The sequence below is a fragment of the Schistocerca cancellata genome, chromosome 6 (genome assembly GCF_023864275.1).
Source record: "Schistocerca cancellata isolate TAMUIC-IGC-003103 chromosome 6, iqSchCanc2.1, whole genome shotgun sequence".
Taxonomy (NCBI): Eukaryota; Metazoa; Arthropoda; class Insecta; order Orthoptera; family Acrididae; genus Schistocerca; species Schistocerca cancellata.
In genome coordinates this window covers 728,881,228-728,906,057 of record NC_064631.1, presented here as the reverse complement: position 1 = coordinate 728,906,057, position 24,830 = coordinate 728,881,228, and the positions used below count along the sequence as shown (strand labels likewise).

The following is a 24,830-nucleotide window of genomic DNA, read 5'->3' as shown; positions in this document are numbered from 1 at the left end:
CCATATCTGACTGACTGACCAGCTGCTCCATCACTTCCACCACTCTCCCAACACTATAGCGGCTAGCCCTTTTATAGGCGGTAGTGCACCCGGCACCACTTGTTCTAAATATTTCCAGTACTCTCGAGCATTGCGTGTGTGTCACACGGCAGCACGTGATGCCTATGTGACGAACAGGCCGTACTCCACTATGTTCGCTGTGTCCAAGGGGTGACGGCTCTCGAGCCTCCTGATGCGGCATAGTCCGCTCTTGTTGGCAGAGTAAACATTACACATAAGCTACGTCCGGTCACGTCCATCTCGCAAGTAGCAAGAATTTCCAAGCCTAGGTCATACTTGATTTTTAACCCTGTTTGCTATCATTCGCGAGAGTGTCATGCTCGTCAGTCGGCGTCACACCTTTCATCCATAAGCAGAACTTTACCTTAATTATCATCCACTCACTGTAGTGGAGATTCTTAGAACTCGATTCTTAGAACTGGTTTTCGATGCCCGATTGACTTGGCTACTTTACCTTCATCAGCTTAGGCGGAAACGCTGGCTGCACCTCAATGCCTCCGCTGCCTGAGCAACTGTGGTGCCGATCGCTCTACGCTGCTGCCGCTCTACAGAGACCTTGTCCAATCCCTCCTTGACTATGGGAGTCTGGTTTACGGTTTGGTAGCGCTCTCAGCATTGCGTTTACGTGACCCAGTGCACCACTGTGGCGTTCGCCTAGTGACGGGAGCTTTTAGAATGAGTCCAGTGACGCGTGTCCTGATGGAGGCCAGAGTCCCTGCTTTGAAGGCTGGGGTGCATAACTGCTCGTTAGTTACATTGCACACCTTCGTTACCACCTCTGCTCAAGGTCCATTCGCATACACCTCCATGACGTACACCTAGACCGCTGATTCTTTAGGACCTTTCGCATGGCTCTAAGGACTGCGTTACTCTGTGGGTCTCCGCTATCACTTCCTCTCGATGCTCGACATGTCCCGGGACCATGAAGTGGTTTACACCGACGGCTCGATGGCGGCGATGGTCACGTTGGCTTTGCGTATTTTCATGGAGGACATATTGAACGGCACTCCTTGCCAGATGGCTACAGTGTTTTTACTGCAGATGTGGCGGCCGTATCTCGCGCTCTTGAGCACATCCGCTCATGCCCTGGCGAGTCATTTCTCCTGTGTACTGACTCCTTGAACCACTTACAAACTATCGACCAGTGCTACCCTCGCCATCATTGGGCAGCGTCCATTCAGGAGTCCATCTATGCCCTGTAATGGTCCTGTCAGTCAGTGGTGTTTGTCGGAATCCCAGGTAACGAACTTGACAACAGGCTGGTGAAGCAGGCCAAGCCGAAAGCGCTTCTAGAGATGGACATCTCCGAAACTGACCTGCCTTGTGTCTTACGCCGCAGGGTAATTCGGCTTTATGAGATGGAGTGGCATAGCAGTACGCATAACAAACTGCGTGTCTTTATAGAGACTACTAATGTGTGGAAGTCTTCCTTGCGGTCCTCTCGCAGGGAATCAGTTATCCTCTGTCGGCTCCACATTGACCATACGTATCCAATGCATGATTACCTTCGTCGCGAGGACCCACCTAGGTGTCGCTGTGGCTCAAAAACGACGGTCGTCACCTTTTACTGGACTGCCCACTTTTAGCCGCTCTGCAGCGGACTTTTAACTTTCCCAGCACCCTGCCTTCGGTGTTGGGCGATAATGCCTCAGCACCGGCTTTAGTTTTACGTTTTATTCGTGAGGGTGAGTTTCGTCATTTGATCTAAGTTTTAGCGCATGTCCTTCGTCCCTCAGTGTCCTTCACCCAAGTGCTTTTAGGGTGGAGGTTCTAATGTGTTGCAGAGTGGCTGGCTTCTCCTTTTTATTCTCATGGTCAGCCAGCCATGGTAATCTGCTCTCTTGTTTTGATCTCTTCTACATGTTTGTTGCGTCTCTCTGTGGTTTTCTTGTCCGAGTTTGTCCATTTTAGTGTTTGTTGCCCTTCTGTCATTCTTGTGGTTTTCTCCTTTCCTCCAGCTGTGTTTTGTATGTCTCGATTATTTCACTCTCACACTTGTGGAGTTATTTTAATCGGAATGAGGGACCGATGACGTAGCAGTTTGGTCCCTCCCCCCTTCTTTTAAACCAACCAACTAACCAACCACAGTTTAAAAGAGCTCTGGAAGACTTAAAATCAAATTAGGCAGTAGAGATTGATAATATTCCAACAGAATTTCTAAAATCATTGCGGGGCGGGAGTGACAACAAAACGACCATTCACGGTGGTGTGGTGACAGTAGAGTCTGGCGACATACTGTCTCACTTTCGGAAAAATATTCTCCACACAATTCCGAAGACTGCGAGTCTTCGCGCAATCAACGTAACAGCTCACGCGTCCAAGTTGCTGGCAAGAATAATAAACAGAAGATTGATAAAGAAATCCGAATATGTGATGGATGTCAATCAGTTTGGCTTTAGGAAAGATAAAGGCACCAGAGAGGCAGTTCCGACGTTGTGGTTGACAATGGAATCAGGACTAAAGAAAAATCATAGGATCTGTCGACTTGGAAAAAGGGTTCGCAAATGTGAAATGGAGGGAGCTGTTCGAAATGTGAGGAAAATAGGGGTACGAAATAGGAAGAGACGGGTAATACACTCCTGGAAATGGAAAAAAGAACACATTGACACCGGTGTGTCAGACCCACCATACTTGCTCCGGACACTGCGAGAGGGCTGTACAAGCAATGATCACACGCACGGCACAGCGGACACACCAGGAACCGCGGTGTTGGCCGTCGAATGGCGCTAGCTGCGCAGCATTTGTGCACCGCCGCCGTCAGTGTCAGCCAGTTTGCCGTGGCATACGGAGCTCCATCGCAGTCTTTAACACTGGTAGCATGCCGCGACAGCGTGGACGTGAACCGTATGTGCAGTTGACGGACTTTGAGCGAGGGCGTATAGTGGGCATGCGGGAGGCCGGGTGGACTTACCGCCGAATTGCTCAACACGTGGGGCGCGAGGTCTCCACAGTACATCGATGTTGTCGCCAGTGGTCGGCGGAAGGTGCACGTGCCCGTCGACCTGGGACCGGACCGCAGCGACGCACGGATGCACGCCAAGACCGTAGGATCCTACGCAGTGCCGTAGGAGACCGCACCGCCACTTCCCAGCAAATTAGGGACACTGTTGCTCCTGGGGTATCGGCGAGGACCATTCGCAACCGTCTCCATGAAGCTGGGCTACGGTCCCGCACACCGTTAGGCCGTCTTCCGCTCACGCCCCAACATCGTGCAGCCCGCCTCCAGTGGTGTCGCGACAGGCGTGAATGGAGGGACGAATGGAGACGTGTCGTCTTCAGCGATGAGAGTCGCTTCTGCCTTGGTGCCAATGATGGTCGTATGCGTGTTTGGCGGCGTGCAGGTGAGCGCCACAATCAGGACTGCATACGACCGAGGCACACAGGGCCAACACCCGGCATCATGGTGTGGGGAGCGATCTCCTACACTGGCCGTACACCACTGGTGATCGTCGAGGGGACACTGAATAGTGCACGGTACATCCAAACCGTCATCGAACCCATCGTTCTACCATTCCTAGACCGGCAAGGGAACGTGCTGTTCCAACAGGACAATGCACGTCCGCATGTATCCCGTGCCACCCAACGTGCTCTAGAAGGTGTAAGTCAACTACCCTGGCCAGCAAGATCTCCGGATCTGTCCCCCATTGAGCATGTTTGGGACTGGATGAAGCGTCGTCTCACGCGGTCTGCACGTCCAGCACGAACGCTGGTCCAACTGAGGCGCCAGGTGGAAATGGCATGGCAAGCCGTGCCACAGGACTACATCCAGCATCTCTACGATCGTCTCCATGGGAGAATAGCAGCCTGCATTGCTACGAAAGGTGGATATACACTGTACTAGTGCCGACATTGTGCATGCTCTGTTGCCTGTGTCTATGTGCCTGTGGTTCTGTCAGTGTGATCATGTGATGTATCTGACCCCAGGAATGTGTCAATAAAGTTTCCCCTTCCTGGGACAATGAATTCACGGTGTTCTGATTTCAATTTCCAGGAGTGTATATACTTGTGCAGAAGTGAAAAGGGAATAGTAAGAGCGGGAGAACGAAGTGCTCGGATGAAAAAGAGTGTAAGACAGGAATACAGGTTTTCACCGCTACTGTTATATCTTGCCATCGAAAAAGCAATATAAGAAAGGTTCGTGGGTGGAATTAAAATTCAAGGTAAAATGATATCAATCGTAAGATTCGCTAATGACATTGCTGTCCTCATTGAAAGTGAAGTAGAATTACAAGATCTGCTGACAGGAATGGACAGTCTACTGAGTACAAAATATGGACTGTAAATCGAAGAAAGACGAAAAAATGAAAAGTAGCGGAAATGAGGAGAGCGAGAAACTTAACATCAGAATTAATGGCCACGAAGTAGATGAAGTTAAGGAATTTTGCTACCTAGGCAGCAAAATAATTCATGACGGACGACGCAAGGAGGACATCAAAAGCAGACTAGCAATGGCAAAAAGGAAATTAGGAAATTCGTGGTAAGTTCGTATGGGACCAAAGTGCAGAGTCCATCGGTCCCTGGGCTCACACACTGCTTACTCTGACTTAAAGTAACCTGCGCTAAGAACAACACACACACCCATGCGCATGCGAGAGGGAGGACTCGAACGTCCGGGGTTGGAAGCCGCCTGAACCGTGGCAAGTGCCGCCCCCCCCCCCCCCCCCCCAGACCTCGCGGCAACCCGCGCGGCCATCCGTCCACAGACTGGCCGACACACCGAGGACCGGCACGCCTTCCAGCCCGGAAATCCCACATAAAACTGTTTTAGGATATATGCAAACCTTGTCAAAAAATGTGAAAAAAGGGATTATTGTAAAGCCGATTATTTCATCGCGTTTCAGCAACAGATTCCTGGTGGATCTCATCGATTACCAATCCCAACCAGATTGAATACGTAAGTTTCTTCTCTTATAGCAAGACCACTTAACAAAATTTGTTATACTCAAAACGCTCAATCGAAACGGGCGAATGAAGTAGCCTATAACTTGTTTGATATTTTTCTGCTTTTTGACGAAACAACTATTTTGCGTTCTGGAAATGGAGGCGAATTTTGTATATGAAATCGAAGAACTTGTAAGCACACGGCCAACCTAGACACAACCGAAGTCAATGAAGTGCAGAACGAGCGAACCAAAAACCTGAAAATATACTCACTACTTGATACTGATAATGAGACTAACAAGTAGAGTGAGGACGTACGATTCGTACACTTCATGAAAAATCGTGCCTATCGTTCCGCGATTAAAAGAAGCCCATACGAAGTCATGTTCGGCTATCCCGCAAAAATGGGACGGTCTTCTTGTATTATAGCACAAAGTGTATTACATTTGATAAATACTGAAGAAGATCTTCAAAAACTAGAAGATTCACAAGAGACTGTGATTATAGGATCACAGATAAATATTACTCAAGAAAATATTCCCTTATCACCTGCTCCTAGAGAATCAAGAAATATAAGAATTTATTGAGAGAATCTGAAACTGCCTTCTACACCGTTGATTGAGGATACAGTTATGAAATTATCCTGCACCTCCAAGGAATCACCTCTGCATGTTGAAGAAGTCATCACTGAGTTACCTTCAGCTTCAGCAGACTTGCCAACATAGTTTTGTACAGAGCCTGAAAAGAGGACTATACAAGGCGTCGTCTGTATTGTTCGCTTGTTGAAATAACTTGTGGTGAAATAGTATGTCCAGTCACATTAATATGATCACGTGTCAAAAGCCTGAGTAATCACGTTCTCCAGCGTTGACCGCTGCTAGCCTGCAGAAAGAAAGACAGTGAGGTTACAGAAGGTACTTAGAGGGGTGTGGAGTCATTATGACTCCCGTGACGTTGCCAGTTGCGCTAGGTTTCGCTGTTGAGAATCCATGGTGCGCACACGCAGATCGAAATTGTCCCATAGAATTACGATTGGGCTTAAATCCTGGTGCTCTTCGAGTCACGCATGTACATTGCGAGCTGTGTGACGCGTTCCATTATCGTGCAGGTAGATGCCATCGTGCCGAGGAAAAGCGAACTGTATGCAGGGGTGGACATGATCCCCAGGGATAGATGGATACTTGTGTTGATACACTGTGCTGTACAGAGACTGCCACGAAAACATTCCGCAGACCATACTGCTCCCTCCTGCGGCGTGGATCCTTCTGACAATTGTTGCACGGTCTATGCTTTCTGACGTTTCACGCCTATGGAGGATAAAACGTGATTCATCTGAAATGGACATCTGGCGCCCGTCAATAGATGTCCAGTTGCAGCAGTTGCGTACAAATTCGAGCCTTCGTCGCCAATGAACAACAGTCACCGTGAACGCATAAACAACGCGCCTGTTACGGAGGCCCACACGCAGCAAAATTCGCTGAATGGCCTTTGAGGAAACTCCTTGGTTCACCTGCGTGATCAGTTGCTCAACAGTTTCACGTCTGTTCTCCCGCACACATCTCAACAACCGTTGTTAGCCTCTGACATTTACGGCCCGCGGTGCACTGCAGCTGCCATGCGAGGTATGCTTTACGCATGGCTGCGCGCCAACAGTTCACAAACTTATCCGTTTCGAAAAGGCTTTCCCTTGGCCCAAAAGCAAATTATCATGACCTTTGGACGTCAGATAGATAGTTCAGCTCCCGCGTTACGACAACGACTGCAATGTTTTCCACGCCCCCCTCCACCGTTAATGCCGCAACCTACCGTCTGTGAGCGGTTATTGCACAATGACGTCGAATGTAGGCAGTGGTTACATTAATGTGATTAGACTGTGTTGATCCTAAGGAGGAAGGGTACAGGAAAAATGTATTGAGCATGAAGAAGCCAAGAAAGATTTAGAAAAGCCAGCAAAGGAGATGTAAACTGTACCTAATGCAAATTACCCAAATGTCGATGGCGTCACTGTGAAAATGAAAGTACCCGACGTAGACAGAGCATAAATAGATGCCCGTTCTAGTTTAGTTGCCTACTTATTAAAACGGTTTAATGCAAAATCTGAATTCGATTTTCGCAAATAGAGGTTTTTAACGAAAGATATAGAGGTATCTGTATGTCAAATAGCAATAAAACAATTCCTTGGTATTCGGTAAGGTTTCAGGATACGCGACTGCACGTCTAAATGTACCACAAATAGGTGTGCTTGTCACAAAAACTAGATGATATGTAATACAAAGTGTCACCAGTCTTTAGATTGCACTAATAAGTAAGCATAATATTGCATATGGTTTCTAAATTCATTTCCTTAAGTTCAATAATAGTTGAAACTTTAGAGTCTTTGTAGTACAGTTTATAAATTGATTGATCTTTGATATTATTATCTAATTTGTACAGTATTTGACTGCATTAAATTAATTCTTTAGGTGTCGAAAAATAAATAAGTAACACTGTGTTATTTTAAACGCATAGGAACGTTACTGTTGTTCCAGAGAAGATCTTATTTTCACTTTAACGAGTTCCTAGTAGTTGAAGTTTGGAGAGGGTTTGGATCTTATACTGTAGGTATCGTTTAAGAAGGGATCGTCCGAAATTTCACTCCCGAGAGAGTGAAATAGGGGATGAAAGGCTTTCTGAAGGTATATCGTCATTAAGGGAATTTTGAAGCTGGAACTACGAGAACGGGCATTTGGTTTCACAGTCAGAAAATAAAAAAAAGTACGTGTTTGAGCATTTTTAGAAATTCAACCACTATGCGGTACAATCGTGGATCAAAGTTTTTTTGAAAATAAATAATTAATAAGTAACTACTAAAGGATTTTAAGGCTACATCTGTGACAATTTGTACTTTACTTCTCGGTTAGAAATAAAAAAAATGTTTCAGTGAAAAAAAAAGAACTCTTTCGTTACATTAAAAAGATTTTAAATCTGAGTTTATGAAAATTGGTATTTCACTTCTCGGTTAGATATAAAGAAATATTTGTTATGGGATGAAAGTTACTGTGGAAATATCTCCACAAGAAAACAAAACGCATGATTAACAAAAAATTTGGACTCCTGCTACCAGAATCACTTTTTGGTCAGAACTACATTCAGAAAAGTCTATGCATATATGGCCATAATTAGCGTGAAAAGCTTAGGTGGTGTTGCAGTTTGTTAACAACGTAAAAATTCGATTAATTAAAAACAAAAGCCATAAACTCTCTGCGGGCCACACAATGAAAGCGAGCGAAGCAGCGGGCGCGAAGCTAGTCTAGCCTTACAAGTCTTACATTGTTATGTTAGGGGGCGATGTAGATTAAGTAGACACGAAGTGCTACTTCAAACACCCAAGATCGCTATTGTACAGCATTTATTGTGGTGACCGGGTTCAGAAAACTACGTTGCCATCATCAGATCTTACGTGAAGTGTACTGCAAAAGATCTGATAATGGCAACGTAGTTTTCTGATACCGGTCACCACAGTAACTTCTGTGCAATAGCCACCTTGTCTGTTTGAAATTATAATTCTGTTTCTACGCAGTAACGTAGTCAGTTATTTTACATTTTAAAATATTGAAAAAAAATTGTTTTCAAAGAATTCTTCTATCATATCTCTTCTATGTTAAAAATTTTTCAGTAAAACTTAACCCGAACATTATGTCTCAGGAGTGGATGTTACTATGTACTATGAATGTAGTGTTCTGTATTTTCAGCTTGAGGGCCTTACTTACACATCAGTATCTGTTTAAAAAGTGTATTGAGAATATAAATAAAGAACAATGACGATATTTGCATTTTTAAATTTTTTGCGGTGGTCGTAAACCCGGTAGTACACGTTAATGAAAGTGAGCTGATATTGCTAAGAGTGTGATAAAAGGTATTTTCTGGTTATGCACCCCACTTACGCATCAATATCTCTTTAAAAACTATACTGTTAATATAATTCAAAAACAGTTAACGAATTTTAACTTCTAATTTTTTAGGGTAGGGATAATGTAGCTCCCCCACGTTCCCCACCCCCCAAATTAGAACATGTTTTATGGGAAATGGCTCGGTATTGCTAGGGTTAACCCGCAGAGGAAAGTGGTCCTCAAGTGTCTACAGCTACCACATTTTGTCCACGGTTCGAATAGTCTCAGACATTTTCTATGGGATTAAAGTCGCGTGATTTTGTACACCAGTCGAGAAGTGATAATAGTTCTGAGTTCTCGACACACCCGGAACCTGTGTGTGTGTGTGTGTGTGTGTGTGTGTGTGTGTGGGCGCGCGCGTGCGCTCTTCTGAAGGTGGGTGTTGACATCTTAGATGACGTCTCTGTCCACGATATTCTTATCAGGAACACTTAGGACAAAGGGTGATACTTTCTCACCGAGCATACTGGTATAAGCACAGTAAACTGAATGAGTGACAAAACATCACAAGGTCACCTCCGATCTGAACTGCACCCTCCGGAAATGTGAACGTCTCACCAAAACGTCGCGAAGTTTCAGTCCACATAAGAGGCCTCCAGACAGCCGGTGTCAGATGCTATGTTGATTAGACTGTAGGAGATATGAAGCTGTTTGTCTGCCGCTGTGAACAAAGGTCTTTTGCAAGATATTCTACTCTAAATGAGAGGTACATGCAGTTCTCTTCTCAATGCCTGCTCCTAAGCTGGCTGAAACTGACCTACATTTACTGACAGCAGCACTTACTTTCGTGTTTGAAACCGTTTGTCACTGACATTGCGTGGCTCTCGTCCGAGACCCCTGTCTTTTTTTAAGGTTATTTTGATTTTAACTTCCTGTAGAAGAAAACAATTACAGGAATAGATACATCATGTGTCAAAGATTACAAATTTATAATGCTCAACAACAGTTTTTTTGTTCTAAACTAGCTTTCCGTTACAATATTTTCCCGACTACTATTCTTACCTCGTGTTGCATGGCTTGCGACTGATAGATCATTCCTAATAGACATGCTGGATAGTCCTTGTTGCTACACCAACAAGAGGAACTTCATTCTTGTTGTGGTCGCACTCATGACCAAACATGATGTTTTCTTTCTACCATTCTGTGTTGCCTCCACGTCGACTCAACTTCATTCGCTGGTTCCACACAGCCGACCGTCACACTCTCTTTATAATGCCGTCACATACGTAAGCTGTGTTGACCGTATGGTACTAATAAGAAAATCTTAGACAAAAAAGACTATCACGAAGGATTCATCCGAATGGGATGGAAATTAGTATCTGTGATGTACATGTACGGGCAAACAAACGATTACCATTTCAGAAATATTGGATGACTTATTCAAGAAAAAGATCCTCAGAAACCCGGCAAGGCAATGACGCCTTGGTCCAACTCTGGCCCTTACGCAAGCAGCATTTATTCACAGACTTTCTGGGTAGAATCCTGAGGGATATCGTATATCGTGTCAAATTCTGTCCAACTGGCGGGTTGGATCCAGACAGGGGGTCTCATTGACTTCAATGATGCGTCCCGCTTAGAACTGTGCCCCATTAATCAGCGTTTCTTTTTTATTATTTTTTGTTTTGGTCGTAGAGCGTATTTCGCTCGGTGAGCTCACTACACATTACACTCGCTACAGGGCACTGGCAACAGCAGACGTGCTAATGTCTGTGTGTGAATGTATACTTTCTCGGCACACAATACTCATAAAAAGCTCTCGGGTTTACAGCTAAGTGAAGTGTTGACATATCAAGACGTTTCGACGAGTGCCGCGAACATTATAATTCTAGCGAGAGCTTCTGTCAAATTGTTGCGTGTTCGACGGCAGGTTGCATACCTAGACATGTCTCTCTTTCTGCACGATCTATGAATGATTACCTTTTTAACACGTTCCCATTTCGACACCTGTTCATACAATGAACTTCTTAGACACACCGTTTATTTCACAGGATCAAACAATATGAAACTACCAAACGAAGTGACTCAGTTCTGAGACACTGGATTCTTAGTGTGGAACAGCGTTTCAAATCTTGCCCGGCGATCAGGATTTATATTTTCCGTGTTATCCTTAAATCGCTAAAAGTGAACGCCGGAGTGGTTCCTCTGAAAGAATAGCCTTAGTCAATCTGAGTTTTATCTCCGTCTCTTTTCTCCCTCGTCGCGGGCAGGACGTTTCCTGCTTTTACAGAGCGCTGTCCGCAGACTTCTGGAATGCACGGAACAGTAAGATTAACTAGCTGTCGCTTACAACGACAACATTTGAGACGAATCTAACAGAAGGTGCCATCGACTTCAGGAATCGGCAAAAATGAAATGGAACTCAGTTTACAATGAGTTAGTTACTATTTTTGGCTGTGTGTGTTATCCTTTAGGGTATATTTTCTGTTGATATAAAGCAGAAACATGAAATGTACGGTCACTGAAGTAAATAAAATATTCTTTTAATGGAGTATTACTTAAAACGTGAATGGATATAAGAAGCAATAACACTTTTACTTTAAAACCATTTATTGTAGTACGATTAATGGTACAGAATTAATTTCTCTGCTTGCAATCGAAAGCTTTAGAACAATTAAGGGGTCACATAATCTAAAATTCCTCCGATTGACAAGTTCAATACTTGCAATAAACTTACCATACTATATATTATATTAACAAACTTATTTTCTTCCAAGTTCGTTTCCAGGTACGCTTCCTTCGCTCTGTTTTGTCACTCACTATTCAAAAAGATAAACCGCAGTTAAACATGCCACATAAACCATTCGTTTATTTGGATGTATGGAGGTCGTCTGCCCTCATAAATGTAAAGATAATACTGTATATTGCAGTGTGTTCATTCTTTACCAAGTCAGATTTCTAGAAGTTTCGCTCCAATGAATTAGTATCTTGCCAAAACTTTTGCTGACTAAAATAGACTTCCTTGAGACTGATTCAATACTCAGTGGGTGTAGAGCATGACACTAAGATACCAGTTGCTCTTTCGCCAGGTTTTGTCGTCGAAATTTGGAAAACTATACATGATCGTAGACTGTTTTATTGATTACACCGCCGGCCGGTGTGGCCGAGTGGTTGTAGGCGCTTCAGTCTGGAACCTCGCGACCGCTACGGTCGCAGGTTCGAATCCTGCCTCGGGCATGGATGTGTGTGATGTCCGTAGGTTAGTTAGGTTTAATTACTTCTAAGTTCTAGGGGACTGATGACCTCAGATGTTAAGTCCCATAGTGCTCAGAGCCATTTGAACCATTGCTTACACCAAATTTTTTGATTTTGGGCCGTATGCCAAAGAGAATGATTGTGAATCGTCTACAGGCGCAAGAGTAGTCATATATCTAATACTCCATTGGAACTGGAGAAGAAAAAGTGGTATCTGCACAAGGGTTTGTAAGTTTCAGATTATCAACTGCCATTCTTTGGTTACATTTATTTGCTACTAAGAGTGCTTCTATGAAAAAGGAACAATTACTTAATCGTTTCTCCGATCATTATCTTCCGAATTTAAATCTGTTTTATTACACTTTTTCCTATCCGTATTCCTCTGCACAGAATACTTTTTTCTTTTTTGTTTTGTGACATAGATGCTAAACAGCTATTAAGTTTTCTAAATGATAGCAAATGACTGGTACATTTTCGATTTATGCTCGTTTTCATTACATTGTATCTCACATGGTGAACAGATAAGTCTACAGTTTACAGCAGTTCAAAACAGGAAAATTTGCAAGGAATATGGGGGCCACATACGAAGAAAGTGGTGGAACGAGTAATAGTATATAGGCGTCACAATATGAGGTTCGATTAAAATCCGCAAGACAGACAACCTGATGTACTTAGATTCACAAATGAGAAACGAAAATCCAGGCGGTTTTGCACATTTCAACAATGCTGTGCTGTTTTCAGTGTTCTCAGTAGACCTATTTTAATAGTTGCTTTAACTGTGCATCGCAACATTTTGTTAGCATTGTGAGGGTATATGCTATCTGCTCTTCTTTGATTGTAATTTAAACCATTGATTTTGTGCGGCTGCTTCCGGTGGAGGTTCGAGTCCTCCCTCGGGCATGGGTGTATGTGTTTGTCCTTAGGATAATTTAGGTTAAGTAGTGTGTAAGCTTAGGGACTGATGACTTTAGCAATTAAGTCCCATAAGATTTTACACACTCAAGCCATTTATTTCAGTTATTTCGACTGCTGCACAACGTAATATTATTACTTTAGATGTACGATCATATATAATCTATGTGACTAATAAGTCAATCTTTCTCCTTTTCTTTCAGCGACATTTCCTCCAGTCAGAAGGACGAATGGTTCGTTTAGGTACGTATACCATACGGAAGTTCTTGATTCGGCTGTCGCCATACGCATGAAGTTAGTGTTCACGGAATTTGTCTTTCACAGCTCCTAATAAGTTGGGGCATTAATTTTACTGATGTAAAATAGTGCTGTGCAGAAAGAAAATTTTCAGCATTAACTGAAGTGCCATTTAAAAGTAAAACTTCCATTTCCTTAATAAAATATCTCTTAGATAGTGGTACATACGATTTCTATATTATATCGGAATATTTCCACCAACATTTCACACCCTGCCCTTGAGCCCTTCCTACTTAACCCTTTGACGGGATCGTTAGACAAAAGAAGAAAACATTTGTTCTTGAAGCGAGCTCTTCCACGAAAAGAGAACAAAGAAGGGGAAACAATGTGGGGTCAGTTTCCAGCCGCAAATCTGTGTGAAATTCGAAAACTTTCAACTTTTGTGCACTTGTATACCGTATTGTTGAGAATGAGGGCTTTAAATTTGAGTGTTTTCTAATTTTGAAATTCGCAAGAGTAAATGGCACTATTTTCAAAGTTATCGAATTGCCACATACTGTGACAGCATATATTTTACTGTGGTGAAAAAGTGCTGCGAAATGACAATGGAACAGGTTCTGAGAACAGTCTGGAGAAGCTTCTTTATGCTTTTGAACATTAAAAGGCCCTATTGCTTCAATTTTGTTTAATAAGATTAAGGACTGGTATTGACCCTTATGACTCCTTGTCAAAACCAGTACCTTGTTAAGACAGTAAAACGTCAAGCAGTGGTCTAGCGTCTACCTTCGTCTCTTAAAATCAATTCAGCAGAAAAGTGTTGACTGAGTTCATTTTAAGTGGCTAGAATGAACGACAGATGACCACTTGAAGTGTTACTTTCCTAACAAATTACTGGTTATGAAGACGACTCACAGGAGCGGAAATCAATAACAGTTATAAGCCCACCAAATGTGATCAAGACAGTCCTGAACGAAAAAGGAATTTTTAAAACAGACCGCGGGCTCCAAGTCAGATTTCATACAAAGTCGTTATTATAACAATCTGTGTCTGTTGCTTAAGAATGCCAACTTTTTGTTTTTTTCTTCCACTTTTTCCTATCATAAAGAAATCTGACTATCTATTGCTTTACTGGCAAAACTTTTCGAATAGATGAATCGCTTCCTTACTGAACGTGCTCATTTGTTTGTTTCAGAGGTAGGCCTGGTCCAGTGCCTTGCAGGGTGAAGTCCGACTGGCTAGCGGTACCCTCTACCAGCCGGCAACGCAACTTTTATCTCGGATAGTTGCTAGTTTCCAACAACAGATGGACTCAAATCAGTAGGCGTAGGTGGTGATAGCTGTGGTCCACGTCCCCGCACGTGGGGAGCCTGGGGACCGGACACAAGTCTCTTTGTAATACAGTAGCGAGAGGAGAAGAGCGCGACGCAGGAGGGGACAGAAGAAGAGAAGAGGAACGAAGAGGGAGCAGCAACAACGGACAATAAGAGCGGCGCCTTCCAGAGCGAGGGTGGCTTTTGTCACGTGTCAGCGGGAACAAGCCAGAAACCGGCCCATCGGGACAACTCAAGTGCCTATTCACAGCACGGCAGCTGCGGTGGATTGGTGTAGCAACTGAGGCCAACATTTTGTGGTATCACTGGGAGCATTTTCGATCAAATTAGGGGCAATACGAACAGGGATTTTTTTTTGTACCTCTACTTCCTTCTGGGGATGTATTTCTTCTGTGCTGTTGTGTACGTACTACTGTGTGCAGTTACAATAATTCTTGCTTAGTGGCGTTTTTCACAACAACATTTACCCAAATTGATATAGCAGTAAATTTTGAAATCAGGCTGTAGGTCTGCTGGGTTGGGTGCGACCCGTCAAATTCAGGAAAATATGTTTTTCGGGTGGAAAAGGGTTGTTTGGGTGTACTCAGATGCGCCATTATTTTGGCTGACAGAAATTACCTCGTAGTCACACTCGTTTAATTTGTTATTTTTCTACTGACTAAGCACTTCCAAGGCGTGGATTAGATTATGTCCTATGTGGTCCCCGTTGTCTGGATAAAGGTTCTCCATAGTCACTTTATCCTTTTTACCTGTGTATTATTGTGTAATAGAGAATTTATTTTTGACACTTTGATGACAACGGTTTTGAAAAAAAAAAACTCTTTGATAAAGTTCTTACGTTCAGCTGTGTTTGTGCAGTGGCCTCCTTGGAGTCTGCTTAGGGGAGGCCCTCTTTGTGTAACATAGAGCATGAATGTGACGTTGTGTTTGTACGATGATTTGTTATCCTCATCCAACTGGAATCCGGTGTTCGTTGGCTTGCCAATTAGTAGATTATAGTGGGACAAATTTTGTCGATTAATAAGAGCCAACAAATGGAGGGATTAATAACTACTTTGTGGCGCGTGCCCTGTGCGTTCTATACACAGGCGGGCGTCTGGTACTGGTAGACGTTTCGTACTCTTTTTATACTGTGTGCAGGATCATTTCATGATGTGCTTCGCTTCTTCTTAAATCGTGGATAACAACTCCTATCGTTTGTTAAAATATCGACGCGCAGTCACGCTTGGAGGATTAAAAAAATGCTAGTTATCAATGTTGGTTATGCTTCTGCACACTATACAAGCAAAAATATGTTGGACCCTTGTCGACGTTAACTGTACTAGCGCTTTGTTAATTAAGATAGCGATTAGAACATTGGAATGTAAGTACGTTCATAAAGGTACGTTTCACTCGGCTGTAGAGTCGTGTGTACGGAGTATAAGGTTTTTTAAAAGAAGAAACCCTAAACCCATATCATTTACTTGCATATCACAACCACATACTGTAAGCAACCATTGTTTGATTGATCTGTTTGGCATGTAATGCACTGCCATTCACATTAGCCCAATAAGAAATGTACGTGTGTGTTCGTTACAAAATGTTTATTTAGTAAAAAAAAATTTCAAAGCCATTCTGTTTACTTGTTTCTTTTCTAAACGACAAATTGGTTGTAGGAAAGAAGTCACCAAAAGAAAGAGATTGCATCAGAAACAGTAAGTATCATAATCCCAACAAAATGTAGACCTAAGAAAGTGAGACACTCTCATTGTAACGCTACTGGTTTCAGACGCCACTGAAATATGCTGTCTATATGTAACGGAAAATTGCTGATAAGGGTTTGTAGTAAAAGTTCGATGTTACAATAGATTCTCATATGAAAGATATAATACTAATTTGAACAGTGCTGTATCACAACAACAAAATATACTTGCGGGTTTACTTCATTTTGATAACAGTGTCTAAGCAGAGAAGATGAAGCCATAAAAGTATTCGAAGTCGATTGCAAATAAAGACAACAACAGACGCAGCTGAGTGGAAAATTACTGTGGGAGCAGCATGGGTACTCCTAAGCAAAGTAATTTACACCTGAAGTTATCAGTGCCCGGCGTCATGGAGGCAACAAGACTGACGGTGCACCAGTTCGATTCTATACAGAGCATGCGAACGAATTCGGCGCTTTTGTAGCGGGAGTGTATCGCAGGTCTCTAGAGGAGCGAAGCATCGCTAATTTTTGGAAGAAAGCACAGAACATTTCCGTATGCTAGAAATTTCATCGAGCAGACGCACAAAACTACAGGCCCATATCTGTGACGTCGATCCGTTGTAGAATTTTGGAACATGTTTTATGCTCGTGTTTTATAATGTTTCTGGAGATTGAAACTGTCATATGTACGAATCAACATGGGTTCCGAAAATAAGAATCATGCAAACAGCAGCTTGCTCCTTTCGTTCACAAGACAATGAAAGCGATAGGTGTAAACGCAGTGTTCCGTGACTTCCGGAAGGCGTCAGACATATTTCCATACTGCCATCTGATGAATAAAAAAAGAGCGTACGGAATAGGAGACCAACTTTGTAGCTGGACTGAAGAATTTCTTGCAAACAGGGAACAGCAAGTCATTCTGAACGGAGAGAAGTCTTCAGATCCAAGGAAGTGTTATAGGAGGAGCGGTTCTAGGCGCTACAGTCAGGAACCGCACGACCGCTACGGTCGCAGGTTCGAATGCTACCTCGGGCATGGATGTATGTGATGTCGTTAGGTTAGTTAGGTTTAAGTAGTTCTAAATTCTAGGTGACTGATGACCTCAGAAGTTAAGTGCCATAGTACTCGGAGCCATTTGAATTTGAAAGTCTTATAGGAGCTTCACACTGAAAAGACGTGAGACAGCGATATGTACATGTACAGATGGCGACAGTATCGCGTACACAATGTATAAAAGGGTAGCGTATTGGTGGAGCTAACATTTGTGCTCAGGTGATTTATATGAAAAGGTTTCCGGCGTGATTATGGCGGCACGACGGAATTAACAGAACTTGAACTTGGAGACAGACGCATGGGACAGTCCGAGTCCACAGTGTCAAAAGTGTGCCGAGAATACGAAACTACCTCTCACCACAGACAATGCAGCGGCCGACGACCTCCACATAACAACCGAGAGTAGCAGCGAGGGCATAGAGTTGTCAGTGCTAACAGACAAGCAATACTGCGTGAAACAACCGCAGAAATCAGTGTGGGACGTACGAGGAACGTATGTGTTAGGACAGTGCGGCGTTATCTGCCGAGAACGGGCTATGGCAGCATCGACCGAGGCGACTGCCTTTGCTAACAGCACTACATCCCCTGCAGCGCTTCCCTGGGCTCCTGACAATAGCGGTTGGACGCTAGAGGGCTGGAAAACCAAGGCCTGGTGAAATGAGTGCCGATTTCAGCGGGAAAAAGCTGACAGTAGCGTTCGAATGTGGCGCAGACACCGCCGAAGTGATAGGCCCAGGTTGTCAACAAGGCAATTCAAGCTGGTGGTGGTTCCATAATGGTGTGGTCTGCGTTTGCATGGAGTGGCTGGGTACTCTGGCACAACTGAACCGATCATTGACTGGAAATGCTTATGTTCAGCTACTCGGAAACCATTTGCAGCACTGATCCCAAACAACCAAGGAATTCTTTTGGCTGACAATGCGCCATATATGAACGATCTGGGGAATTCGAGAGAATGATATGGCCATCAAAATCGCCCGACTTGGATATCATCGAACATTTATGGGACGTAATCCGGATGTCAGTTCGTGCACAGCATCCTGCATAAGCAGCACTTCACAATTATGGACGGCTGTAGAGGCAAGATGGCTCAATATTTCTTCAGGGGGCTTCCAAAGATTTGTGCAGTGCATACCACGTCGAGTAGCTGCACTCCGCCGGGCAAAAGGAAGTCCGAAATGATAGTAGGGCGTATCCCATGGCTTTTTCCCTCTCAGTGTAATTTTAACACTCTGTCTATATGTCTGTCTCTCTCTCTCTCTCATACATGTATGACTTCATATGGAGTGGTTTGAAGTGGAATGACAACATAAAGTTAATCGCGATTAACTTTGATGTCAGACTGAGATCAATCGGAAGAACTCTCAATAGCTTACTAAACAATCGTCTGACCACTACTTGAATACTGTTCGCCTGTGTGGGACCCGTACCAGATAGTACTGATAGAGATGGTCCAAGAAGAGCAGCTTAATACGTCACAGGTTCATTTAGTAAGCGCGAAAGCGACACGAAGCTGGTCAGCCAACTCCAGTGGCACACGCTGGAAGAGAGGCGCTCTGCATCACGGTATGGTCTTCTCCAAAAGCTCCGAGAGCCCATGTTCCTAGAAGAGACAACGAATATATTGCTTTCTTCTACGTTTCTTTCTCGAAAGGACAACTAAGATAAAATCAGAGAGATTCTATCCCACACGGAGGCATACCAGCAAACGTTTTCCCGCGAACCCTCGGCGACTGGAACAGAAAATCGGGGGAGGACAGTGGCACACAAAGTACGCTCCACCACACACCTTAAGGTGGCTTTCGGACTACAGATATAAATTTAGGTGCAACTGCAAATTATCTTATGTACTGCACTGTACTAGACGTATAGGCACACATCATCACAAGGACTCCTCAGAAACAATGTAAATGGAAATCAAACTTTTCTGTCTATTAGGCAATAATCATACCGGACCAGCGGACAGAAATTTTACAGCATTTTCATCGTGAAGAAGTAAACGAAAAGGCAACTCTTGGTCACCGAAATAAACATCCTCGTCCATGTTCACGTTGACATGATAGCTGCACAACATCAGAGAACCAACTCCGCACTGAACATCGCCTTCCACACACAGCGGACCAGACGCCTCGTAAGACTGTCGTTGCACACCACGTCTTACACCACTTGAAAACAGACAGTGTCGCCACTCTACAAATCGACGTGCTCAGTGTCGTTTCGTCAAATTAAGATGTGCAGTTTCTAGTGCTGCTGCGATCCGCGGGTTTTTCGCTACGTAACTGACTCCAAATGGCCAGTGCGCGCACTTCCCTTCGCAGTATTTGCTCGGAAACTGGTTGAGATGAGTCTGCATTCTCTGACCAGCAATTACTGTCGTGTTTGAAACCTATTGTCACTGGAGAGGCGTGACGTTCGTCTCGGGTCCCTGTAGATTAGAATCCTTGACTGCAACTATTCTCGCGCCGTGTTACATGGCTGCGAGTGACACACTGTTCCTTGTGGACACACAGGACAGGCAGCGCTGATGCATCAGCAAATCAGACCGCCTCATTCACACCGTGGTCTCAGTTTATCGAGGATGAACGCCGACAAATTTCTTCAGATGTCTCATAGGCAGCCGAACCCATTGATTTATGGTTAGATCCATATATCTACGAAACTTCCGAGGTTGTTCCAAATTCTCACGGACGTTAATGTCGAGTGATTTAGCTGAGCAGTTGAAGTGCGGTACATTGCCTGAGTGCTCGGCAAACCTCGTCAAACCGGGACATCAATGTGGAGTCTTGCGAATATAGATGTTGTCATCTCGGAAGGCGGCTTGCCTACTAAATACTCATTATGAAGGTGTAGAAGAAAAACCAAAACATTGTCAATGAAAATGCTAAAATAAACATCCCGGTACATGTTCACAGTAACGTGAATGAATGGGGCGAAGACAGTGTACGAAAATCACATCCAAAACATCACATCACCTCCGGCCTGAACTGTGGCCTCCCCACACTGCGGCTTAAAGGTCTCAGCATGACGGCGGCGCGCTCTGCGCGTTGTCATTTGAAAACGGGACAAATGTAGCGCCCTTTTGAGCCACACTAGACGCCTCCGGTCCACTACCGACAACTATCAGTGTTTTCTTATCTACTGCAGGTACATAGCTCTATGTGCCGCTGCCTTTTGTGGGATACTCGACTCCAAATGTCCACCGCAAGAAGTTCCCTTAGCAAGTTTGCTTGATAGCTGATTGAAATGGATCATAGACCGGAGCAACTCCTTTCTGGTTGGAAACCTCTTGTCACTCGTAGGCGTCACTATCGTCCCCGGTCCCCATAATTTTTAAAATTTATTTTATGACCATCATTCTCAGTTCTACTATTCTGTATAAGACAGTAATTTCAGGGAGAGACACACGTATTGCACATCGTTTGATAAAGGTCAAAAAGCATAGCAGACTAACAAATTTTTTTTATTTCAAACATCTTGTTGATTAGGATGTTTTTATGATCACATTCCTAACGCCTTGGTACATGGCAGCTGTTCGCAGACCGTTCCTCGTAGACACGTTGGGAAATCCACGGTACTACGCGGACCGTTTATATGCTGTCAGTGACCTGAAATAGTGGATCCAAGTCAGAGTACGAGAAACACGCGTAAGGGGCTACGTACCACTTGAAAGCATGAAATTTTCAATTTTTGTATTTTTCATTAATTTTAATCTACTGAATTTCCCCTTTCCAATAATATATAACACATGTATATTATTGCCTCATTATTGGCTTATTCATTCATTTAAACAAAACACTGTATGGGTGCGAACACTTTCCAAGAATCTGAACAGTTCAAGAAGGTAAGATTCGTCAATTATTTAGGAGATGAGGATTCAAAATCTTACAAAGCAACTGAGGAAGAGAAGCCGCTGGAGAAAATGCAACTGTCGCTAAACAAGTGTGGGTAAGTCATGTACAAATGCGAATGGGTCCGACTGGAAAGTGCATACAAGGGAAAGAAACTGGAAAAAGGTAGAGGATTAAATGGGAAGAATACTCACAGTATCTATCACAGATAAAACTCAAAATTATTATCGCATGGCCATCGGGAAAAATGTTAGCAGCGTAGAGGATATCAGAAAAGTTGTATGGGCAGTTTTATTTCACCTCTCTGCAACACACGATAAAGCATTTCACAGCCTATGTCCTCCAGTAAGTAATTGATGGTGCAAATACGACAGAGCACAGCGAACTGGTGAGAAATATATTCACAAACCAGCTGCAACATTTGGCACAGCCGAGGTCTTGAAAGAAACTTCCAGATTTTTGTCACCTGTAAGACTATTGAAGAAATGTCTTCATGGCTGCATCCAGAAACCTAAAGAGTCCATCAACAGCATAATCAGGGCCAGAATTCCCATGACTGTGTTTCTGTCAATTAATACACTGCACTTTGGTGTCTTTGATGCAGTCGCAACATTCAATGTAGCGAATGTAGCCAGGTGTGAAGTCCTGAAAAGACTGCTACAAACTGTTGGTCGTTTCACAGTGAAAAAAATGTTCATTTCCGATAAAAAAAGAATTAGGACATCAGAGAGAGAGAGAGAGAGGTATTAGAGACCTTGAAGCAAGGGCAAGACAACACAGAAGAGCATGAAAAAAGGACAATGCAAAGTCAGATGGAAGTAGATGCAGACAACCCATTTTATGGAACTTGAATGCACTGAAGACTTAACACTTTATTCGCTTGGCGCCGGCAGCGCTGAGTCGGATTACTTTGACTTTTGCACTCTTTAATTTTCAGAAAATCCTCTATTTTGCCGTATCGTTCCACAAACTCGACTTTTTTTTCAAGTAACTTATCTACAAGTTCTACACTGCTATAATAATTATCCACGCAGAGGTATGCCACTTTCCACCAGAAGGTGTCAATAGTTCCATCACTGTTTTTGCTAAACGCTGTCCAGCGCCGAACTATATCTTGAATGAGGAAATGTATCCCGTACTCGAATCACACACCATCCGAATGAGTGTGCCATATTTCGTAATTTTCGACGGATTGTAAACTTTAAAATTTATCCGTCGGCACCACGGCATCATTCCTTCATCAATTGAGATGTTTTTGACTTAGATTAAACATTTCCTTAAACTTTTTGGAAAAATAATCAATTACTGATTGCACTTTTACAAGCCAGTCGGCATTATCCAGTTTATTGCTGCTGTCGGAAAAATGTAAAAATGATAATATTTCTCTGAATCGGTTGCAGGACATCGTTCTGCGAAATATCGGCGTGTCTGTCAACGGATTCGTTGACCAGTAACCATCGATTCTTGGTTTTTTCTACAGCTCCCATAAGGTAGCAAGCCCAAACCATTTTCTAAGTTCGGGTCCCGTGACGTCGACAGACTTGGCATTCTTTTAATCCAGTTTCCTTCTATTACAATTTTGACTGTAGTACTTGTTGGTTTCGTTGCTAATATATTCAAATACATCGTTCCCAATATATAATTCTACGATAGCCTCGACGCTCTTTGTACCTTTGGGAAATATGTTTGGACCCGGGGAACCTTCAAATTTATTATTGGCCCTCGGTAAATCAAAGTCTGATCACTGTGCACTGTCTTCTTATTCTGATTCAGCCGAGTCAGTTTTCAACCGTAGCGTTCGCCGAATTCTTCTTCGGGGTATTTCACTCTCTTACAAAGATTCTAATTCACTTAAATTTTTCTTATATCCAATGTCTTCTTCCCAATCGACCGAGTCGTCCAGAACGTCAGACAAGACGTCCGCTCATTCATCGTAAGTAATTCTATTGTCTCTTTCGTCCGCCATGATGAAAGGGCACAAGTACTTGTAAAAACAAAACACTTGCTGGCGTGTGTAACTTATTGTTACCCAAACAAAACACCAACAGAATGCAAAAGATACTAAAGTGCTGCCGCCGGCCACTGCGCGATGCTGTGCTCACGACACCACTCCGGTGCCGCCGGCCGTTGACCGCTATTTCGCGCACGACACCACTATGGTGTCGCCGGACATTGCGTTAATGGCTGTTTCACGTAAGTTGTATTTTTTAAGAATAAAGGGACCGTTTCCTCAGCTTGTACTACACAGAATTTGTTCACAATTACAGGATACGCTACTCTGAGTATTGTGTGTATTTTGACGCAAGGCTTTCCTTATTTTGTAAATCTCAAAGAAGTTAGAGACTTACGAACACAGAAGAATGTAGACAGTCTACTATTTACAAGAATAATTACTATCTTAAAACTAATCAGATCGTTTTCTTAAAGTGGTAAGAAATGTGCAACCTATGAATAATATCTGTTACAAACTTTTATTCCTTTTTTTTATGATAAAGTACCTTTCACACGAATAGATTTTACATGATTTAAGATAGGGATTAGCAACCTCCTCAGACCCCTTCCAGACTTCACAAAACCGAGTCTGGCCCGAACTACACCCGCCAAGTGCTGCAGGTTCAGTGTCGTCGGGGCACTGGATGTATTACGTCATTTGGACCACATTACATGTCTGTAGTAACCTTTGCTGTCTTGCAGCTTTATGTGTCGACTCTAGCAATGTCCTCCATCACGTCTCGACGACGACGCACCTTACTGCGCTGATTCTGTGCAGTCGACTGGAACATAAACACGACATCGCTACCATGATTTATGTCAGAAATGGAGAGTTACATGACAAAAACAGCCCACCAACCTCTAACGTGCAAAACTGGATATAATTTGACACGATATCCCTCAACAGGACATCCAACAACTCTATCAGTCAATGCCAAGCCTAGTAATTACTAGCGTAAGGACCAAAGGTGGACCTAGGCTTTGTTGAGTTTCTCAATTTGTGAAGCTCTTTCTCCTGAGTGAACCATCCACTTTCTCTGAAGTTATAATCTTTTCTTTGTCTGTAAACGTACACCACATCTACCCATTTCCGTCCCATTCGAGTAATTCCTTCGTGATGCGTCTTTTTTTTTTAACTTAGAGTGTATTTCATTTGACCATGTGATGTTCTCTGTCGACGAGTCATTATTCTGTTCAGAAATCTCACAGGAGCCAACGAATTGCTCCCTACGCTGCCTGATTGCTCCAGACTGCACCAATGTAAGCACTGGTTGGAGCTGTGTCAGTGCCTATCGATCCATTTCTTTACGCAAGATAACGACTACTAGTTTACATGGTAAACTGATATTTTTCAATACGAATTCATAATTACACGTTAGATACAAGTATCAACAATCACAGAAATAGCGTAAAAATGGAGAAATACACATCCTTGCACAGATCTGAAGTGCGCTTATTGATACTCTTTTTTTCCAAGTGAACTTTCAGTAGAGGAAGAGAACTTTCTATCAAGTAAGCAGAAAGTAGTTTCACATGTAATTCCATGTTGCACTTAAGGCTAAAGGGAAAAAGAACTTTTTCCAAGGAATGGCGGGATTAGCAGCAAACATACATCAGTTTCAACACTGGACTTCCTAAAACTGTTGTGAGCGCTGGAAACCTTTCTGGTCTCTCAATATATGCATAGTTTTTCATCACTGGACTTGGGTTC

At 43.3% G+C, this 24,830-nt stretch overlaps 1 protein-coding gene across 1 annotated transcript in view; it reads left to right on the top strand.

Moving 5' to 3' along the window:
* The window catches only part of LOC126088494 (uncharacterized), a 371,363-nt gene extending 355,209 nt beyond the window's left edge, over window positions 1–16,154 (top strand). The window contains exons 7-8 of the mRNA XM_049906634.1: window positions 13,178–13,217; window positions 14,404–16,154. Of these exons, the coding sequence (XP_049762591.1) occupies window positions 13,178–13,217 (40 nt within the window). The 3' untranslated portion in view covers window positions 14,404–16,154. The remainder of the gene's footprint in view (window positions 1–13,177; window positions 13,218–14,403) is intronic.
* The last annotated feature ends 8,676 nt before the right edge of the window (window positions 16,155–24,830 follow it).